General features: G+C 45.9%; 1 protein-coding gene across 1 annotated transcript in view; it reads right to left on the bottom strand.

Annotated features, from left to right (window-relative positions):
* The window catches only part of LOC128406030 (androgen receptor-like), a 434506-nt gene that overhangs the window by 56410 nt on the left and 358698 nt on the right, over window positions 1–19398 (bottom strand). Inside the window, exon 5 of the mRNA XM_053373087.1 lies at window positions 15567–15711. Within this exon, the coding sequence (XP_053229062.1) occupies window positions 15567–15711 (145 nt within the window). The remainder of the gene's footprint in view (window positions 1–15566; window positions 15712–19398) is intronic.

Genomic DNA, 19398 nt, shown 5'->3' on the forward strand with positions numbered 1-19398 from the left:
CCCCACCAGAGCGTAGTGGGGGGGAAGAGTCACATGTGTCAGGACCAGCGTCTCCTCCAGCGGGGAGAGAAGATGAGTCAGGGCTGACCACGCCTCCACCGGAGAGTGGGGGAACGGAGGGGAGGTCAGTTACAGCTAGCCTCCCCAAAGGGGGAAGCAGTGACAGCAGCAGTGAAACGGTCAGGAGGAAAGTTGCCGGCTGGGCGCGCGCGCCAAGTTCAAATGTACAGGCGTGCGGGACAGCAGGAGACCCGGATTGGGAACCAGGTCCTAAAGCCCGCCGGAGGGAGGGGGAAGACTCAGGGGACTCAGCGTCAGAAGAGTCTAGGAAGGGCGAGACCCCGACGGACAGGCGGAACCAGAGGAGGAAAGAGCAAAGGAAGAGGTGGAGCAAGGCTAGAGTCTTAAACTGGTGTCTGGGGGGAGGAGATTCAGACGGAGCTTCAGCAGTCTAGAGTTTGAGACGTAGAGCTGCACGCTGCGGCTGTGAAAGTGAAACTGAACTTCAATAAAGACTTTCGTACTTAACAACGAAACGGCGTTGGTCCTTTGTGAGCTGGGACCTCGGGCAGCTCTGACACCAACATATACACAATGTCCATCAATCCACAATCCCACAATCCCATCAACCCCTCATGCTCCCTGTTTCCCCACCTATAACCGCCAAAGCAGTTTTTCTTCTCCTTTTTTGCTTATTTGAAGTAAGTTGTTAAAAGTCTCTTCCTCTGTGTTCTTTTTGTTTCCTCAATTCTCCCCCTCTTATTCAGTTCTCAGCAGAACCCATCATTAACACAGCAGACAATAGAGAGAAGGGTGTGACCTCTGAGTTTCTTCAGCGTGGAGAGTAGCATAGAGGAGTGTTGAAATAATTCAATTTTATGTTACTTTGCAGACACTAACAAGAGAGTGAGAGGAAAGAAAGCAGCACTAAGAATATCTTAAAAGAATTCCTCTCTGCCCTCTATCTTGTCCATAGTTAAAAGCCTTATTGATAGCTCAAAGCCTTCATTAGCGTCTTTGTAGTGTTTTCAACAGTCATATAGATACAAAAAGTCCTTCCACTTGATACTGTTTCCCAAATGGTATTCCAAAGGTGTCTCAGTAATAGATACAAAGTTCCGACTTTCTCTTGAGTGTACTAAATTGCACGGGCATTTGAAACATTGTCTTATCTCACACATATAAGTTTGTTTTTTCTACCTTTTATATATGTCTCTTTTGAGGAGCAGAGACTTCTTCCCGTTCTTATTTACTCAGTAGATTCTCTAATATGCTGATTCACTCCTAACGCTTTTATCCTGCGCCATTTTCTCCACCAGCGGCAGGTAGGATTTCCTTAACTTCTGCCAGGTGTGGGACATATAGCACGTTCTTTATGGTCGTATTGAGGCTTTTAAGGAAAATCGTTCCTTGTCCCTTGCTCTTCAAAAGACCACCATCAGCTTGATGAATCGTGCCCTCTTGCTCCTCGAGCTCAATAAACAGGCTTCTATCTTTGGACAGGTGCCGGGTGGCTCCTGAATCGATGACAAAAGATGACTGCACACGCTGACTTGAACAACATGTGATCAAAGCCTTGGGTTGGGGGGTCCCTGGGACTTGCCTCCCCCTCCTCCTCTGGAGCTGTGCTTGGCCTTAGGGTGCTTTTTGCAAAACTTCTGCAAATGTCCCACTTCTCTGGCCACCACAGAGCCAGTGTGGTGTAGTGGTTAAGAGCGGTAGTCTCATAATCTGGGGAACCGGGTTCGCTTCCCCGCTCCTCCACATGCAGCTGCTGGGTGACCTTGGGCCAGTCACACTTCTTTGAAGTCTCTCAGCCCCACTCACCTCACAGAGTGTTTGTTGTGGGGGAGGAAGGGAAAGGAGAATGTTAGCCGCTTTGAGACTCCTTAAAAGGGAGTGAAAGGCGGGATATCAAATCCAAACTCTTCTTTTTCTTCTCCTCTGCAGTTGAAGAAGCGCTGTGGCTTTAAGGCTGTAGCGGCCTCTAAACTCTGGGCTGGAGCTGGAGGCTTGGGAGTGTTGCCAGCCATTCCTTGGCTGTGATTAACAGCCATTTGCCGATCCATCTGATTAAGCAAAACTCCCTCCACATGATCAATTGTCAGCTGGGCTGCAGGGAGAATGGACAGCTACGCTGAGATGGAATCAAAGCTTTCATCTAAGCTATTGATCACCAGATAACAGAAAGTGGCTTCAGAGAGATCCACTCCCCCTTTTCTAAGCTCCTCCCTCAGGAATTTCAGCTGTGTCAAATGGGCCTGCAAGTCTCCACCGGGCTTTAACTGCATTCGGCATAACTTCTTGAAGAAGATTACTGAAGAGCGGGCAGCGGTATGGAGATGAATATCTCTCAGGGCATCCCACACGTCCCTTGCAGACTGCTTACCTTGAAGGTTGATTAATTGGGCATCAGAGACTCCCAACGTGATCGTGCCTCTAGCCCTCTGATCTGCGGCAGTCCAGGCATCCGTTGGCTGTTGTGGCACAGCATTGGATATTACATGCCAAAGCCTCTCCCTCTGTAATAAGGCTTCCATCCTTACACTCCATGCTGCATAATTAGTAGCATCAAGGAGAAGAAATGCAAAACTGCCCGTCTGTCTCTGTGCACCTTCCATGTTGGCTTTTCACTCCAGCCAGCAAATGGACTTCCAGTGCAGCAGATTTACAGCCTGCAAACTCCTCTGGAGCAGCCTAATTAGCAAAGCTTGGCAGTAAAATAAACAGATTTGCCTCTGAAGTAGCTGGACTCGAGCCACATTCAGACATGTTGCCATCAATCACTGGAACCGAAAGCACAACATTCCTAGCGCTCATAAGCCAATAGCACAACAATCTGGGCCCAGGACCGATAAGAGCACATTCTTGTCTCCGTAACCCATCACAGGACATTCTTCAGCCGTAGTCCTGCGAAACATTGTGACCCACATCCATAGATGAGAGCACACTTAGCAGAGTTCAGCGAAACACGCGGTTGTGTTGGAAATGTAGCATCAGAGTCTCTATTTACAGCAAAATAAACAAAAACATCATGACGAGCTGTAAGCTGTGTCTTCTCGCACAGACAGTCTCTCTCAGAAGACAGTGAGAGAACAAAGAGCGGAAGTTCTTACAGACTTGCTTCCGTTGCCATACTCACAACAGTACAGAAAAGTAAACACAGGATCATATGATCCAGCAGGGGAGAATGAAATTACTAACAGGAAGGGGGTTTACTCCAGTGAGGTATTTATCCAAGCTAGAAATACCCAAATTTAGAAGATATTTTACCCTTGCCAGATGCAATGTCCTATCATCTGCAATTTTGCAGGGAAGATTTGAAGGTAAACCATATTCAGAGCGAATATGCCCATGTGCTTTGAAGGAAGTTGAAACTATTACTCATGTCCTACTATACTGTCTTTATTATAGGGTCATACATTCCATATTTATCACTCCATTATGCAGTGAACTCCAAGTAGAACTGATGACGACTACCTAAAATATATAATAGAGGACAGGGAACCAAAGATTACCTTAAAAGTGGCTAAATTTTGTGCTACTGCTATAAAACTAAGGAGACAAGCTCTGAATGAATCTAGTGGCCAATGTCTTAACATGCACATTTTAAATTAGGGGTTAAGGTTTTAACCTATTTATTAATTGTTTTATATCTACATTACTTACTGTGTTTTAGCTTATGGATTTTAATTTTTATCTATTTATATTTATGTGTTTTTTATTGTTGTATATGTCCGTATTTGTGGTCTGTGACCATAATAAATCAATTCAAATTCAAATTTTGGCCAGGGAGTTGTTGATATCCTGCCTTGTCCCAAGGCAGTGGCAGGCAGCCCCTCCCCAGCAGCACCCTGGCAGCCTCTCCAAGTGTCCCTATTTTCCAGGGGTAGTCCTGGATTTACAGAAGCCGTCCCAGTGGGAGGGATCTAAGGAAACCGATGTGGTTGCATAAGGAGCTTAAAGATGAGCTGAGAGTTTAGAAGGGAATGTATAAGAAATGGAAGAAAGGGGAAATCACAAAGGAGGAGTATACAAGAGTAGCCAACAGTTTCAGGGGGAAAGTCAGGCTGGCAAAAGCTCAGAATGAGCTCAGGCTTTCAAGAGAGATTAAAAATAATAACAAATGTTTCTTCGGCTATGTCCAAAGTAAGAGGAAGAACATGCAAGTGATAGGTCTTCTGCATGGAGAAGAAGAACTGCTATTGGGTGACAGAGAGAAGGCGGAATTACTCAACACCTACAGTACTTTGCCTCTGTCATCACCCAAAAGGAAAGTGATGCCCAGCCTGGGGATAACAGAATAAATGTTGTAAGGAGGGAGCTGCAGCCCAAGATAGGAAACAAACAAACAAACAAACAAACAAACAAACAATTTATTTATACCTTGCTCATCTGGCTGGGTTTCCCCAGCCACTCTGGACAGCTCCCAACAGAATATTAAAAACACAATAAAACCTCAAACATAAAAAACTTCCCTAAACAGGGCTGGCTTCAGATGTCTTCTAAAAGTCAGATAGTTGTTTATTTCTTCAACATCTGATGGGAGGGCATTACACAGGGTGGGCGCCACTACCGAGAAGGCCCTCTGCCTGGTTCCCTGTAACCTCACTTCTAGCAGTGAGGGAACCACCAGAAGGCCCTCGGAGTTGGAACTCAGTGTCCTGGCTGAACGATATGGGTGGAGACGCTCCTTCAGTTATAATGAGCAGAGGCCGTTTAGGGCTTTAAAGGTCAACACCAACATTTTGAATTGTGCTCGGAAATGACTGGAGGCCAATGTAGGTCTTTCAGGACCAATGTTATATGGTCTCAGCGGCCACTCCCAGTCACCAGTCTAGCTGCCTATCAGGCAGCAGAGGAACCAACCCCCAGAGCAGGTTGCCAGGAACAGTTAAGACAAGGACATGTTTCTTACCGTCTGCTTTTTATTCAATATTCACAGAGAGAGGCTTGGGAATGCAGCCTCTTGGAATAATGGTGTTGCCCCGAGTGACTCTCCACCCCCTTTCCTCCCACTTCCTCATTCATCACCTTCTCCCCTACGTGTGGTGCTGAGGGCCCTTTGCTCTACTACTTTCAAGGCTCGCCGGGTTCTGGGAGAGGTGGGGTCTGGAATGCTTTCTAAAGACACTGTCAGTCAGGTGTTGCCCTCCTGGTGCTTCCTCTTTCTCTTCCTCCTCTCCCATTATTTCCCAGCTTTTCCCCTCATCTGCCTCTGAGCTGTGATCTCCCACAAACCCCTGTTGTAATTTTGAACTGTCTTCTTCTTCTCTCTGGGCAGGGCGGGTGGCGCTGTGGGTAAAACCTCAGCGCCTAGGACTTGCCGATCGCATGGTCGGCAGTTCGAATCCCTGCGGCGGGGTGCGCTCCCGTCATTCGGTCCCAGCGCCTGCCAACCTAGCAGTTCGAAAGCACCTCCTGGTGCAAGTAGATAAATAGGGACCGCTTACCAGCGGGAAGGTAAACGGTGTTCCGTGTGCTGCGTTGGCTCGCCAGATACAGCTTGTCACGCTGGCCACGTGACCCAGAAGTGTCTGCGGACAGCGCTGGCTCCCGGCCTATAGAGTGAGATGAGCGCACAACCCTAGAGTCTGGCAAGACTGGCCCGAACGGGCAGGGGTACCTTTACCTTTACTTCTTCTCTCTATTTTCATCAGAGAAATGTTGGAGGGTATGAACACACTGACCTTCTCTTCAACCTTTTAAGGCACTGTTTTAATTATGGTTCATGCTCAGAGGTCGCATTATTGTTATTATGATTATGGAATAGGACGTCCCTATTTTCATTGGAGAAATGTTGGAGGGTATGCTATGGCTTGCTTGTGGTCGAAGCCAAGTTTTCAGCAAGGAACGTGACACCCCTCCCCCCCGGCTACGTTTGCACATTTATGAAAGTATCAAGGAACGAGAATTTATTTTGAGGTGCGACAGCCTCAAACCCTTCCTGCAACTAGCAGCGCTTCAAAGTTTTCATTGACTTCTCCTCAGTCTTTGATTTAATAGACAGGGAACAGCTGTGGAACAAACTGGCCCGATCAAACATCAACAAAAGGATTATCTGGCTTATCCAACAATTACACCGTGATAGCTACTGTACATGCAAGTGAGACTGGGCCTACAAGGCACCCTCTTACGGTCAATCCCGATTAAAAGAGGTCTTAAGCAAGGTTGCATAGTGGCAGCTTTCCTATTTAACTTTTGTATCAACAACCTCATCCCTGAGATGGCACCCCCTTCCTTCTTCTATCCCTCTCTTGGCAATCGTAAAGTGTCCATTTTGCTTTGTGCTGATGACCTAGATATAATAATAAATAATAATAATAATAATAATAATAATAATAATAATAATAATAATAATAATAATTTCCCCAGCCACTCTGGGCGGCTTCCAACTGAATATTAAAAACAGTACAGCATCAGACATTGAAAACTTCCCTAAAGAGAGCTGCCTTCAGTTGTCTTTTAAAAGTAAAATAGTTGTTTATTGCCTTGACATCTGCTGGGAGGGTGTTCCACAGGGCAGGCACCACTACCGAGAAGGCCCTCTGTCTGGTTCCCTGTAACCTTACTTCTCGCAATGAGGGAACCGCCAGAAGGCCCTCGGCGCTGGATCTCAGTGTCCGGGCTGAACGATGGGGGTGGAGACGTTCCTTCAGGTATACAGGACCGAGGCCGTTTAGGGCTTTAAAGGTCAGCACCAACACTTTGAATTGTGCTCGGAAACGTACTGGGAGCCAATGCAGATCTCTCAGAACCGGTGTTATGTGGTCCCGGCGGCCACTCCCAGTCACCAGTCTAGCTGCCGCATTCTGGATTAATTGCAGTTTCCGGGTCACCTTCAAAGGTAGCACCACATAGAGCGTGTTGCAGTAGTCCAAGCGGGAGATAACTAGAGCATGCACCACTCTGGCAAGACAGTCTGCGGGCAGGTAGGGTCATAGCCTGCATACCAGGTGGAGCTGGTAGACAGCTGCCCTGGACACAGAATTAACCTGTGCCTCCATGGACAGCTGTGAGTCCAAAATGACTCCCAGGCTGCGCACCTGGTCCTTCAGGGGCACAGTTACCCCATTCAGGACCAGGGAATCCCCCACAACCGCCCGCCCCCTGTCCCCAAAAAACAGTACTTCTGTCTTGTCAGGATTCAACCTCAATCTGTTAACCGCCATCCGTCCTCCAACCGCCTCCAGGCACTCACACAGGACCTTCACCGCCTTCACTGGTTCTGATTTAAAGAAGAGGTAGAGCTGGGTGTCATCTGCATACTGATGAACACCCAGCCCAAACCCCCTGATGGTCTCTCCCAGCGGCTTCATATAGATGTTAAAAAGCATGGGGGAGAAGACGGAACCCTGAGGCACCCCACAAGTGAGAGCCCAGGGGTCTGAACACTCATCCCCCAACACCACTTTCTGGACACGGCCCAGGAGAAAGGAGCGGAACCACCGTATAACAGTGCCCCCAGCTCCCAGCCCCTCTAGACGGTCCAGAAGGATGTTATGGTCGATGGTGTCAAAGGGCGCTGAGAGATCCAGCAGAACTAGGAAACAGCTCTCACCTTTGTCCCTAGCCCGCCGGAGATCATCAACCAGTGCAACCAAGGCAGTTTCAGTCCCATGGTGAGGCCTGAATCCCAATTGGAAGGGATCCAAATGGTCCGCATCCTCCAGGCGTGCTTGGAGTTGTTTGGCAACCACCCGCTCAATCACCTTGCTCTCCCTGAACAAAACTGCACTTAGAAGGATGCTGGTCAAATTTGGCCAACTGTGTAAAAAATAACAGCTAAAAGTTAATTATGCCAAAACTAAGGTTGCCGTATTCAGTAAGAGGGTTACCAAGTCCAAGTGGACATTAGATGGTCAACCCTCAAGCAAGTACATAGATTTAAATACCTAGGATTACTTATGGATGTAAAGCTTTCATGGAAACCCCATCTGGATGCAACCAAGTTATTATCTGCCCCCTCTACTGGACAGCTATACAGGTTCTTCCATTCAAAGGGAAGGAAGTTAATCAATCCAGCTATCAAGATCTATATTGTGTCAAAGTTCATTGCACAAATGCTTTATGGGGTTGAGATCTGGGGAAGTGGAATCAAATCTGAAATAGATATCCAACAAAACAAATTCGTGAGGCAGATATTGGGGCTTCCACCGGGGACAGCAGCAGCAGCTCACCTCAGAGCCAAGTTGGGTCTCCCCTCAATTACAGCCAGAATCGATCTAGCCTATATCAGATACTGGTGCAGACTAAATGCCATTGAGGACCATATCCTTACCAAGCTCTTTCGATTAGAGCAACTAAGGACAGGTGGCTGGGTGCAAAAGTGTCAGGATAAGATTAGGGCTTACAATCTCCAAATGGAGAAATATTTGGCCCTTAGTTCACGTGACCTCAGAAATTGGATCTTTGACCAGCATGCCAACCAAGACAGAGCATCCATTATAGCTGCCTCTGAGACTAGAGACAGTTTTCATAAAAGTGGAGGGTAGATTGTGGGTGACCATACTCAACTACTGGCTCAGACTATCTTTATTTCCCCTTGGCCTTGCCCCACTAACTATGAATGATGATTTTCAATCCACATTGTCGTCGTCTTCTTCTTCTTTGGTAATCAAAGATTGTCTTCCATAAACACTGTTTTAACAATGAGTCCGTAAGTGAGTGTGGAGGCCAATTCTGGATCCACACGTCCTTCTTCTGTGGGGACATTGGTTTCTGGGTGTGGATTTTCCAAGTGTGCCTTCCTCTTAGCACGTTTCTCCACTGCGTCCTGAGTTCAAGTGTCTTCAAAGTCCATGACACCTTTGGTAAAGGCTGTTCTCCAATTGGAGCGCTCGCAGCCAAGTATTTCCCAATTGTAGGTGTTTATACTACATTTTAAAAAAATTGCCTTGAGACAGTCTTTATATCTCTTTTGTTGACCACCAGCATTACACTTTCCAAAATCTGGGAGAGAGAAGAGATCCCAGCAGACTTTAGGGATGTCAAAATTATCAATCTCTTTTAAAAAGGTGCCAGAACTGATTGCGGAAATTACCGAAGCAACTCTCTATTAGCTGTGGCTGGCAAAATTATTGCAATTCACATGGAAACAGGCAGTGGCAACTAAAATCTCATCCCTGGGCTTCTCTCCAGGTCTTCTACTCAGCATGGGATATGAACAGGCCAAAGCTCCCATGAAAACAACATGTTGCAGAAACTGAGCACCAATTGGGACTAGCCCAACTTTCATTGCCAATGAATCCATCAGGTACTCTGCCTCCACCATGGCATATCTAACTAATCTCAGTGTCTCTAAGCATTAGAGGGCCTTTACCCTGGCACAATGTCACGTCCTCCCCTCGGCTGTCATTGAAGGTTGATCTAGAAAGATTGCTTACTTGGAGAGACAATGCCCCTGTGATTCTGGACAAATAGAAACAATAGAGCATGTGATTCTTCAGTACCTATATCAGTGGTGGCGAACCTTGGCACTCCAGATATTTTGGAACTACAACTCCCATCATCCCTAGCTAACAGGACCAGTGGTCAGGGATGATGGGAGTTGTAGTTCCAAAACATCTGGAGTGCCAAGGTTCACAACCACTGGCCTATATTATAGAGACATTCATATTAGCCTCATCTCCCTCCTACTCCATAAGTACCCAGGGCGCACAGGACAATTATTATTATTATTATTATTATTATTATTATTATTATTATTATTATTATTTATTAAATATTTTCTTGTTTTACAGAAGTAAGTGTAATGTCTCTCATATTTTTTCCATGTAATATTTTTACAAATCCGTTTCATTTGTTGAGACATTAGGGGGAGAAGGAAAAAAAAGAAGGGGTGGAGGGAGGGAAGATGGGTGGGGGTGGGGTCGGGTGGCGATGTTTCTGTTATGTATGTAGGGTTTGGTGTTGTAGGGTTTGGTGTCAGAGTTGCTTGTGCTGTTCACTTGTGTTCCTTTGGTGGTGAGAGAGGTTGGGGTTGGCCTAGGGTGTGGTTGTTTGTTTGTGATTGGCTGTGGTGATCTTTGTTTTCGTGTGTGAGTGGGGTGGGTGGGTGTTTTGGATCAGGTTAGCCATATTGATTTATATGCTGTTGGTGGATTATTGTCGTTGTCTTGTTGGGTTGTGTATGTGATAAAGGGGAGCCATACCGGGGTAAAGGCGTCTTCTTCTGTTTGTCCCCGTGTCAGTTTCAGTTTATTGGTTAATTTTTCTAGTAGGGCTGTTTCCCATACTATTTGGTACCATTGGTGGCTGTTTTCCAGAATAGTTGGATTTTGGGGCACTCCCACCACATGTGGAGGTATGTGCCTGTGGAGGTGCACCCTCTCCAGCATTTTGGTGAGGTTCCTGGGTGTATTAGTGCTAGTTTTCTTGGTGTTAGGTACCACCTGTAGGTGAGTTTCAAAGTGAGTTCTTTTCTTTTCGTTGATATGGATTTAAAGGGGGGTTTAGACCACATTCTGGTCCATTGAGTGGGGTTAATCTCATAGCCTATGTCATTCTCCCATAGTTTTTTGATTGCGTCTAGGGGGTTTGTGGGATTTTGGAGTAGTATTTTGTATATTGTGGATACCGTCCCTTTACCGTTTCCCTTTGTTGTTAGGAGGAGGTTTTCAAAGGTTGTCGGGGGCCTAGTTGCTGCTGATTTTACTGTTGGGTTGTTTAAGAGGGCATGTAGTTGGTGTTGTGTTAACCAGGGCATTTGGGTGTCTTCTAGTTTGTCTTGTATTTCTTGTGTTGACAAAGGTTTGCTATTTTTATAAAAGTCTATTAGGCGAGATAAGCCTTTGGTTCGCCAGGTTTTTATCTGGAGGTTTTGTGCTGCATGGTGGAATAATGGGTGGTACGCCAGGAGGATTAGTGGGGATGGGGTTGGGGATAGTTTGCCTATTTCTGTTTTCCATGCTTTGAGCATGGTCTGTGTGTACCTGTTAAGTGTTGTGGGAATTTTCTTTAGTTTGTTTGGGAGGAGTGGGTATGCTGTAGTGCAGGTGTTTTCAATTGTGTCCCTCTCTAGGTGTACCCATCGTTTTGTCTCATCTTTGAGTATATATGGGATTATATGGTGTATTTGGTTGGCAACGTAATATGCTTCTATGTTGGGGATTCCCCATCCTCCTTCTGAGGTGGGGAGGTGCAGGTATTTGGAGCTTATTCTTGGTTTTTTATGTGAGAAGATAAAAGAGTGTAGTTTTCTCTGCCAACTGCGGAGTTGGGTTGAGGGGATCCAGATTGGGAGGGTTTGGAATAGGTAGGTTAGTTTTGGGAGGGTGATCATTTTGATCATGGCTATTTTGTCTGAGAGAGTGAAATTCATGTTATTCCATCTCTTTAGGTCTTTGTTAATTTGTCGCCACAGGGGCTTGTAGTTGTGGAGGTACAATTTATTGAGGTTTCTGGTTATTTGTACCCCTAGGTATCTGAACTTGGTGTGGCAAAGTTTTATTTTGGTGACCTTAGTGAGTTCTTTTTGGATGTGAGGAGGGGTGTTGAAGCACATAGCTTCTGACTTTGTAAAATTGACCTGTAGGCCCAACACCTTTGCAAATATGTTGAGTTCTCTGATTAGGGAGGCTGCTGTGCTTATGGGGTCTGGTGTTGTGACCATTAGGTCGTCTGCAAAGAGCCCTAATTTATAGGTTCTGCCTTTTATTTCCACTCCCTTGATGTCTGTGGCTGCTCGGATTCGGATTGCTAAGGGTTCCAGAGCCAGGATAAATAAGAAGGGAGACAGTGGGCACCCTTGTTTCGTGCCTCTTTCGATAGCTATAGTATTAGAATCCATATTGTTAGTTCTGCATTTTGCTGGGGCTTGGGAGTATATTTGTTTGAGGATTTGTAGGAAGTTGGGGCCAAATTTCATGTTAGTTAGTACTGCTAATATGTATTTCCACTCTAAGCAATCAAAGGCTTTGAGGATGTCTATGGACATAATTGTCAATGGGAGTTTAGTTGCCTTGCTGTGTTCAATCAGGTTCAGTAGTTTCCTGATGGGGTCTGTTATATAGCGGCCGGGGACAAAGCCAGTCTGGTCTGGGGCTATTAACTTGTTTAGGAAGATTTTTAGGCGGTTGGCCAAGATTGATGTGAATATCTTGTAGTCTTGTTTTTATTAATGAGATTGGGCGGTATGATTCTACTTTGAGGCTGTCTTTTAGTGGTTTGGGGATGGAGACTATTTTGGAGTGGGTCCAGGTTTTGGGGATGGGCCCCCCTTTTATGATATCGTTGAATAGGCAGGTCATGTAGGGCATCAAGGGTTCTTTGAATTTCCTATAGAATTCTGCTGTGAAGCCGTCTGGGCCTGGGGCTTTGTGTGATTTCAGGTTTTTGAGGACCGTATCTATTTCCTCTGGGGTGATGGGACTGTCCATGAATTCCTGTTCCTCATCAGTTAGGGTAGGCATGGTCAGTCCTGCTAGAAATTTTCTGATTTCCTTCTCTGGTGGGTTATGGGAGGTGTATAAGTTGAAGTAGAATTCTGCAAATTCTGAAGTTATTTCTTTGGGGGAGAATGTTATGTTGCCATCTTTTTTGGTGATGCAGTGTATTCTTGTTTTGAGTGCTTTCTTCCTACATCTATTTGCTAGTAATCTGGAGTTTTTCCTTCCATATTCATGTTAGTTTCTGTTTCTCACTGAGCAGCTGCTTGCAAGTCACAGGACTGTGTTTACATTCCACAGTCCAGATACTATTGGAGTTCTCATGGGAAAGGGAGACGGGATGTGACGTTACTGGTTTCCTGTTTCCTTTGTTTTGTCGTTTCCTTAGTTCAGTTGCTCTCTGCTTCTCACAGAGAGGAGATGTGTTTTTCTTTGCACTCTGTATAGCTTAGTAATAAAGTATAGTAATGTAGCATCATACCTATCTCATCCTTCCATTGTGGACTTTGTTGTTTTAATGCTCTGCTGGGCTCATAGGAAGATGAGCCATATCAGCTCGGACGACCGAAGCTGAAATTTCTAATAATTCATAGAAACATTGTTTAGAGTATAGAATGCTGATCATTGTTTTGTTGATTTCTAGGGAGTCTAGTTCTCTCCTTTTTTTGTTCTATAAGTTTGAGGAGTTTTTTAGATCCTGTTTGTTTGTAGTGTGATGAGAGGGCTGTGATGTCTTGCTCTATTTTTGAGGAGGTTTGTTTTTTAAGGAATGCTTTCTCTTTTATGCAAACTCCTCTGGTGACCGCTTTCATTGCGTCCCTTAGGAGAGGAGTTGTTATATTGTCTACATCGTTTTCCCTGAAGTAGTTTTGGAGAGTTCTTGTGAGACTCTCTCTAATTTGTTTGTTTGTAGTTAGGATGGGACTGAAGGACCATGATGGGGTGGTTTGTGTTCCTTCTCCTATTTTAACGGTGACTTCTACTGGGGCATGATCTCGCACAGGACAATTCTATACCTCCCTGCTGCTTTCAGATACCAACCCTGCTACAACATTAAACGTTGCCAGGTTCTGCATAGCAGCGTTCAAAATTCATTGGATGATGACCTGTGCCACAAACTAGATTTAATGAACACTCATATCAGAGTGTTTTGTAAATTGATAGCCATAGCCTTTTATATACTAACCTTTCATGCTCATCCACATCTGTTTAATGCTCCTAACCCTTCTTTTTTATTCTTTTAGCTTCTTATAGTCTTTTATACATACCTTTTGTTTTAATAATCTTAGCTTTCCAAAACATTTTAGATTTTAAATGATTGTTCTCCACCCTACTTATGCTGGTCTATGACCATAATAAAGATTTGACTGATTATGGGGGGCCACTAGGGACGCATTGGAAGATGGCCGACAATACCATCTCTCCTACCCACACGGGGTAATTAAGAGGCTGTTATGGGAGTAGGCAGCCTCCCTTGTTGCCCCAAGGAAATGGGGAACACTGCCCTTGCCTGCTGTGCCCATAAATCACCCCCTAATTCAAAAGAAGGGGGTGAGGGCCCTAGGCAGAATGCCCCCGTGTGGACCTCGGCTCTCCTGGACGCTGTCTCTGATCGCGCACTAGCTGCAGCAATTTGGAATAATTAATTACAAAAGAAGCAAATGCACATATTTCAAGTGAAGAAGGGGAGTGAAGTCTGCTAATTTAAGTGATCTCTGCGAAAGAAGACGACGGGTTAGAGAAACAGGAATATTTTACGATGAAGATACACCAAAGGCTGGGTATGTTGACAACGGGACTGAATGGGGGGGATGGGGATGTTTTTTACTTTCCTTCTATGTGATTTACAAGAACCCCTCCTCATTAGAATCGTCGGTTGAACTGACCCAAGCAGGATGATTAAGGTCTGTGTGGAGATAAACTTTAACCAAAAGTACCGGTATGCTTTATGGAGATCGAGAAGCAATAAGAGCTTTTGGAATGGCGCAGCAATTAATTTGGAGTCGCCATCTTGCCAAAGGATTTATAGCCGGGAGGAGGAACGGACCTGTTTTCAGACTGTATTCCTGGTGAATCTCCTCAGAGGTTTTGAGAAAGGAGGCAGTTTGGTGAAGATTAATGACGCTAAGACTGTTTTGATGTATGGAAGTGATGTTATATGGAAAACGTCTGGATATGGCTACTGGATAAAAAAAATAATATCCACGCAGGATTACAAACTGTTCTAACCAGCTTGTGGAGACTATCAGAGGTCACAAAGAGAAAGGAAAAATATATGAAAATAACAACAAGAGATGTGGAAAAACAATAAGAAAGGACTGGATAGTATTGTGAACATCATAAGGTTAGATTTGTGGACATTAAAACAGCAGTAAGAAGCAAGAAGTTGATTAGATCCCCTTCGGAACTTGAAATATGGGTACCCCCAACAAAAATTTAAAATTCAGCTGTGTAATTTGGAATTTATGTAATTTGGTTTGATTTGATGTGATTGGTCGGTTAATAAAAAATTATTCTTAAAAAAAAAGAAAAGATCTGACTGATTATAGCTGCCCGTTACTCTACTTGGTACCCCCAAATTAAGATCAACCATTCAAGACACCATGACCTTGAGACACAGACTTTCCCACAATTGCGTAGGGCACTTGTTGAACTAAGGTTCCAACAGATGCCCTCAGAGTATTTGGAGGGGGAGATACCTGGGAATTCCCCATATGGAAAGCAAATGCATTTATGGATGCAATCAGGTCGAGGATATCATACAGTATTTGCTGATTTGCCTCCTATATTCAGTGCCCAGATATTATTTTTTTTAATCATCTATTCTTGACTGTCTCTCAGGCCAATCCTCCCAGAAGGTGACAGTCGAGCTCCTAGCTGATAAACCTCTCCAGATTACACATCTGGTAGCCAAGTTTGTTCCGGCAGCTAACAAGCTCCGTTCTAGAAATGTTAATGCTTCCTAATTTTAAAACCTCGTGCTGTAAATTTTTATGTTTTAACTTTCATAAGTCATGTTGTGTGATTTCAGCCTTGTTTTAATCCCCTGTTGCACATTGTAAATGCCTTTGGCTATATACAATAAGTTGATTGACTCATTTGTTGGAGCATGAAATTATACATGACTTGATGAAAGTGGCTAGAGAAAAGTTTTTCTCATTGTCTCATAGCACTTACTCATTGAAGACCAAGTCTGGAGCGAAGTAGAGCATCTGAGAGTTCACATTGGTGAATGATCTCCATCCCATTGCAAAAATCATCAGGCCCATCCAGGAGTACTGAATGATTGACATTTGGTCATCAACATTAAAGTTCCGGAACCCTGTGGAAGAAAAGAGGCACACCCGAGAAATGCAAAGTCAGGCTGGATGCAAAGCTTGCTGCTATTCTTTCCTAAGAAAGCACCGTCAGCATCTCCCAATGGGAACAACTTGTCAATACTGCCAATAATTTAAACTTCAGCAGCCTTTTTGTAAGGGCTGACTCATGACATTTTGGCACCTGAGGAAAACCACAAAATGGTGCCCCTCCCTGCCAGGGAAAAAAGGGATCAGTGAAGATGTGCAGAGTGCCCACCCCAATGACAGCGGAGTGTGCAAAAGACCAGTGAAATGCCAAACACTTCTAAGAAGAGTCAGTTGCTTTACTGGCAGTAATGCAGATCTATGTATGTACATACATGCACCATACAGACTAAACTCCAGTCAAGGGCAAACTTGCCATAAACACAGCAGCATTTATACTGTAGATTGTGCTGAGTCATTATCACGATTGCTGACTCATTTTCACATGTTTAATTAGCTACAGGTGCAGACAAACACACCCACATTATACAGCACTCCAAAAGTAACCCTTTCTTGCCCTTTTTCTCTGCATGCATAAACATACATTAACACTACATTGGGAACACGGGGGTGGGGATCAAATCAACCATACTCAATGGTTGAAGTGGTAATCAGACTGCAGAGCCAAAAAGACCTTAGAGGGCAGCCCCCACCATTTCTTCCTTAGGGTGGGAGGAGACTAGCAGTGCCTCATATTCACCAAGAGGCAGCTGTAGAGGCAGCATGGGGGGGGGTGTCCTTGAATTGCAGCGGTAACAGCTCTTCCTCTCCTGTTAGGGATCCCAATACTTCCACCCCCCTAGCAGCTGCCACTATTGGGCCCTCAATACCTAGGCAATGAAGGTGGCAATAAGCTGAGGCAAAAGTTATGGACTGCTGCCTCCACGCTATCACTGGATTGGATAACCACGCCATCCCCAACACAAGAAGGTAGGTGGTCAATTTTGTGATGTGGAATGTGATTTGTTCCTTGTGGCCAGGCAGTTCCAAAATCAGTGGTACAGTTGCATGTGAAACTCTCCCTGATACGAGAGGCCTCCCATCTATGGTTTGCACCTCAAGTGGAGCTGCCAGTCTCTGTGTGGGCAGGCCATATTCCTTCACAAAGTCCTGATCCACAAAAAATGTAGAAGCCCCTAAATCTATGAGGGCTCTTAACTGTGTCCGGCCTCCATCTGGAAACTGTAGCACAGCAAGCAAGATGAGTCCTGGAATCACTGGACCTTGGTGAGGCCTTTCAGATTACCTTACTCCCAGTCCTGGGCCTCCTAGTGGGACTGGGACCTTTCATTTCCCACTGACTTCTCATTTGGGTCGGGCCTCTCCCCCACGCTTGCCCCTGAAAGCGAACCCACTGCCTCCCGCTGGGGGTCCTGGAACATTGTATCCATTAGTTTCAGGAAAGAGTCCAGATCTGACAAGCCCCGATGTCCATTAACAAGGAGGGGAGTTACCCACCGCTTGGCTTCCCCTTCCAGCAAGCTGACCACAAAAAACACCCTCTCACTTTTGCTCCAGAAATCTCGCTCTTCAGTTCAAAAACCCACACTCGCTCTGTCTGTGAATGCATTCCCTCATCTCCAGAGTCAGACTCTGGTTCCCTCTGTAACAGCATTCTTTCATCCCCAGAGTCAGACTCTTCCCAGGCATTTGATCCAGCTACGTCCTTGACAATACACTAGTTCCACATGAATTAAATTCAACATTAAAGTTCGCAGGAATGCGGAGTTAACCAGGGCTATTGACTGTCTGGCTCTGAAGCACCCTCTCCGATTGCATGGAGCCCGGACAGCCCTGTGGTTTTCTTCGGAGCTGAGGGCGATGAAACAATCACTGAGACGGCTAGAGCGTCGGTGGCAGAAAACTCACTTCGAATCTGACTGGACACAGGTTAGAGCTCAACGTCGAGCCTACCAAGTGGCGATAGCGACGGCGAAGAAGACTTTCTTCACCGCCTCTATTGCATCAGCAGAAAATAGTAGCAGGAGACTCTTTCAGGTGGTCCGCAATTTAACGGAACCACCTTCACCACCGGGGCCTTGTAAAGACCCCAAGATCTCCTGCAACGATTTTGCAAAGTTTTTTGCAGAAAAAATCACTCATATTCGGAAGGAGCTAGACACCACCGTGGGAGCAGGGCTGGGGCAGGAGAGTGCTAGAGCCCTGTCTGGTCAAGTTGCTGTGAGATTTTGACCAGCTTCGGCCCATCTGAAGCTGATACAGGCTCATCTTATCTTGAGCCCAAGCAGAGTAGTCCATACAGCAGAAGGATAAGCAGTATGTGCCACATTCTTAACTATATTTCCACTCTATGCTGAGAGAATACAAACATGCATCTTGCCTCTGTGAGAGCAGAGAAGCAACCGTGTCTCTAACAAAGAAACCGAGAGAACAGTGAAAATCAGGAAACCAGTGTACGTCACATCCAGTCTCCCATTCCCGTGGGAATCCAACAGTAACTTGGACTGTGGAATGCAAAACAATGTCTTGCGACTGCAGTTGCTGCTCAGTGAGGGAAATAGAAACCAACAGTTGCATGGAATCAATTTCAATCCGTTACCCCTGAGGATGTGGACAGGCTGCTTGGATGTGTGAAACCAACCACCTGTCTCCTTGCCCATCCTGGCTAATAAAAGCAAGCCGGGAAGGGCTGGGCAATGGGCTCTGCAGGGTGGTGAATGCTTCCCTCTGTGAAGGAACATTCCCAGATCCGCTGAAAGAGGCGGTCATTAAACCGCTTCTTAAAAAACCATCTTTAGACCCGGCCAGTATGGCCAACTATCGCCCAGTCTCAAATCTTCCATTCTTGGGCAAGGTGATTGCTGAACAACTCCAGGCACGCCTTCCAATCGGGGTTCAGGCCTCATCATGGGACTGAAACTGCCTTGGTCGGACTGGTTGATGATCTCCGGCGAGCTAGGGACAAAGGTGAGAGTTGTTTCCTAGTTCTGCTGGATCTCTCAGCAGCCTTTGATACAATCGACCATAACATCCTTCTGGACCGTCTAGAGGGGTTGGGAGCTGGGGGCACTGTTATACAGTGGTTTCACTCCTTCCTCCTGGGCCGTGTTCAGAAAGTGGGGGGGGGGATGAGTGTTCAGACCCTTGGGCCCTCACTTGTGGGGGTTCCGTCCTCTCCCCCATGCTTTTTAACATCTATATGAAGCCGCTGGGAGAGATCATCAGGGGGTTTGGGATGGGTGTTCATCAGTATGTGGATGATACCCAGCTCTAACTCTCTTTCAAATCAGAACCAGTGAAGGCGGTTGTCAGAGGCTCAGGAGCAGAAGAGCAGGGGAGAGAGCAAATAGAGAGCGGAGGAGAGGAATCAGAGGGGAGCGTAGGGGAATATGACAGTGGCCCGAGAGATTCCATGAGCTTCTCCAGCGAATCAGAAGATTCCCAGGAGGGGGCGCCTATGATAAGGGCGAGGGGAGTCCCAGGGGGGACGCTCCATAAACAAGGAACCAGAGGGGACTCCCAAGGGAGTAGCGGAGGATCAGGACCAGTTCCCCCACCAGAGCACAGTGGGGGGGAAGAGTCACATGAGTCAGGACCAGCTTCTCCTCCAGCGGGGAGAGAAGATGAGTCAGGGGTAACCACGCCCCCATCGGGGAGTGGGGAAACGGAGGGAAGGCCAGGTCCAGCTAGCCTCCCCGAAAGAG

This window comes from Podarcis raffonei, chromosome W, assembly GCF_027172205.1.
Source record: "Podarcis raffonei isolate rPodRaf1 chromosome W, rPodRaf1.pri, whole genome shotgun sequence".
Taxonomy (NCBI): domain Eukaryota; kingdom Metazoa; phylum Chordata; class Lepidosauria; order Squamata; family Lacertidae; genus Podarcis; species Podarcis raffonei.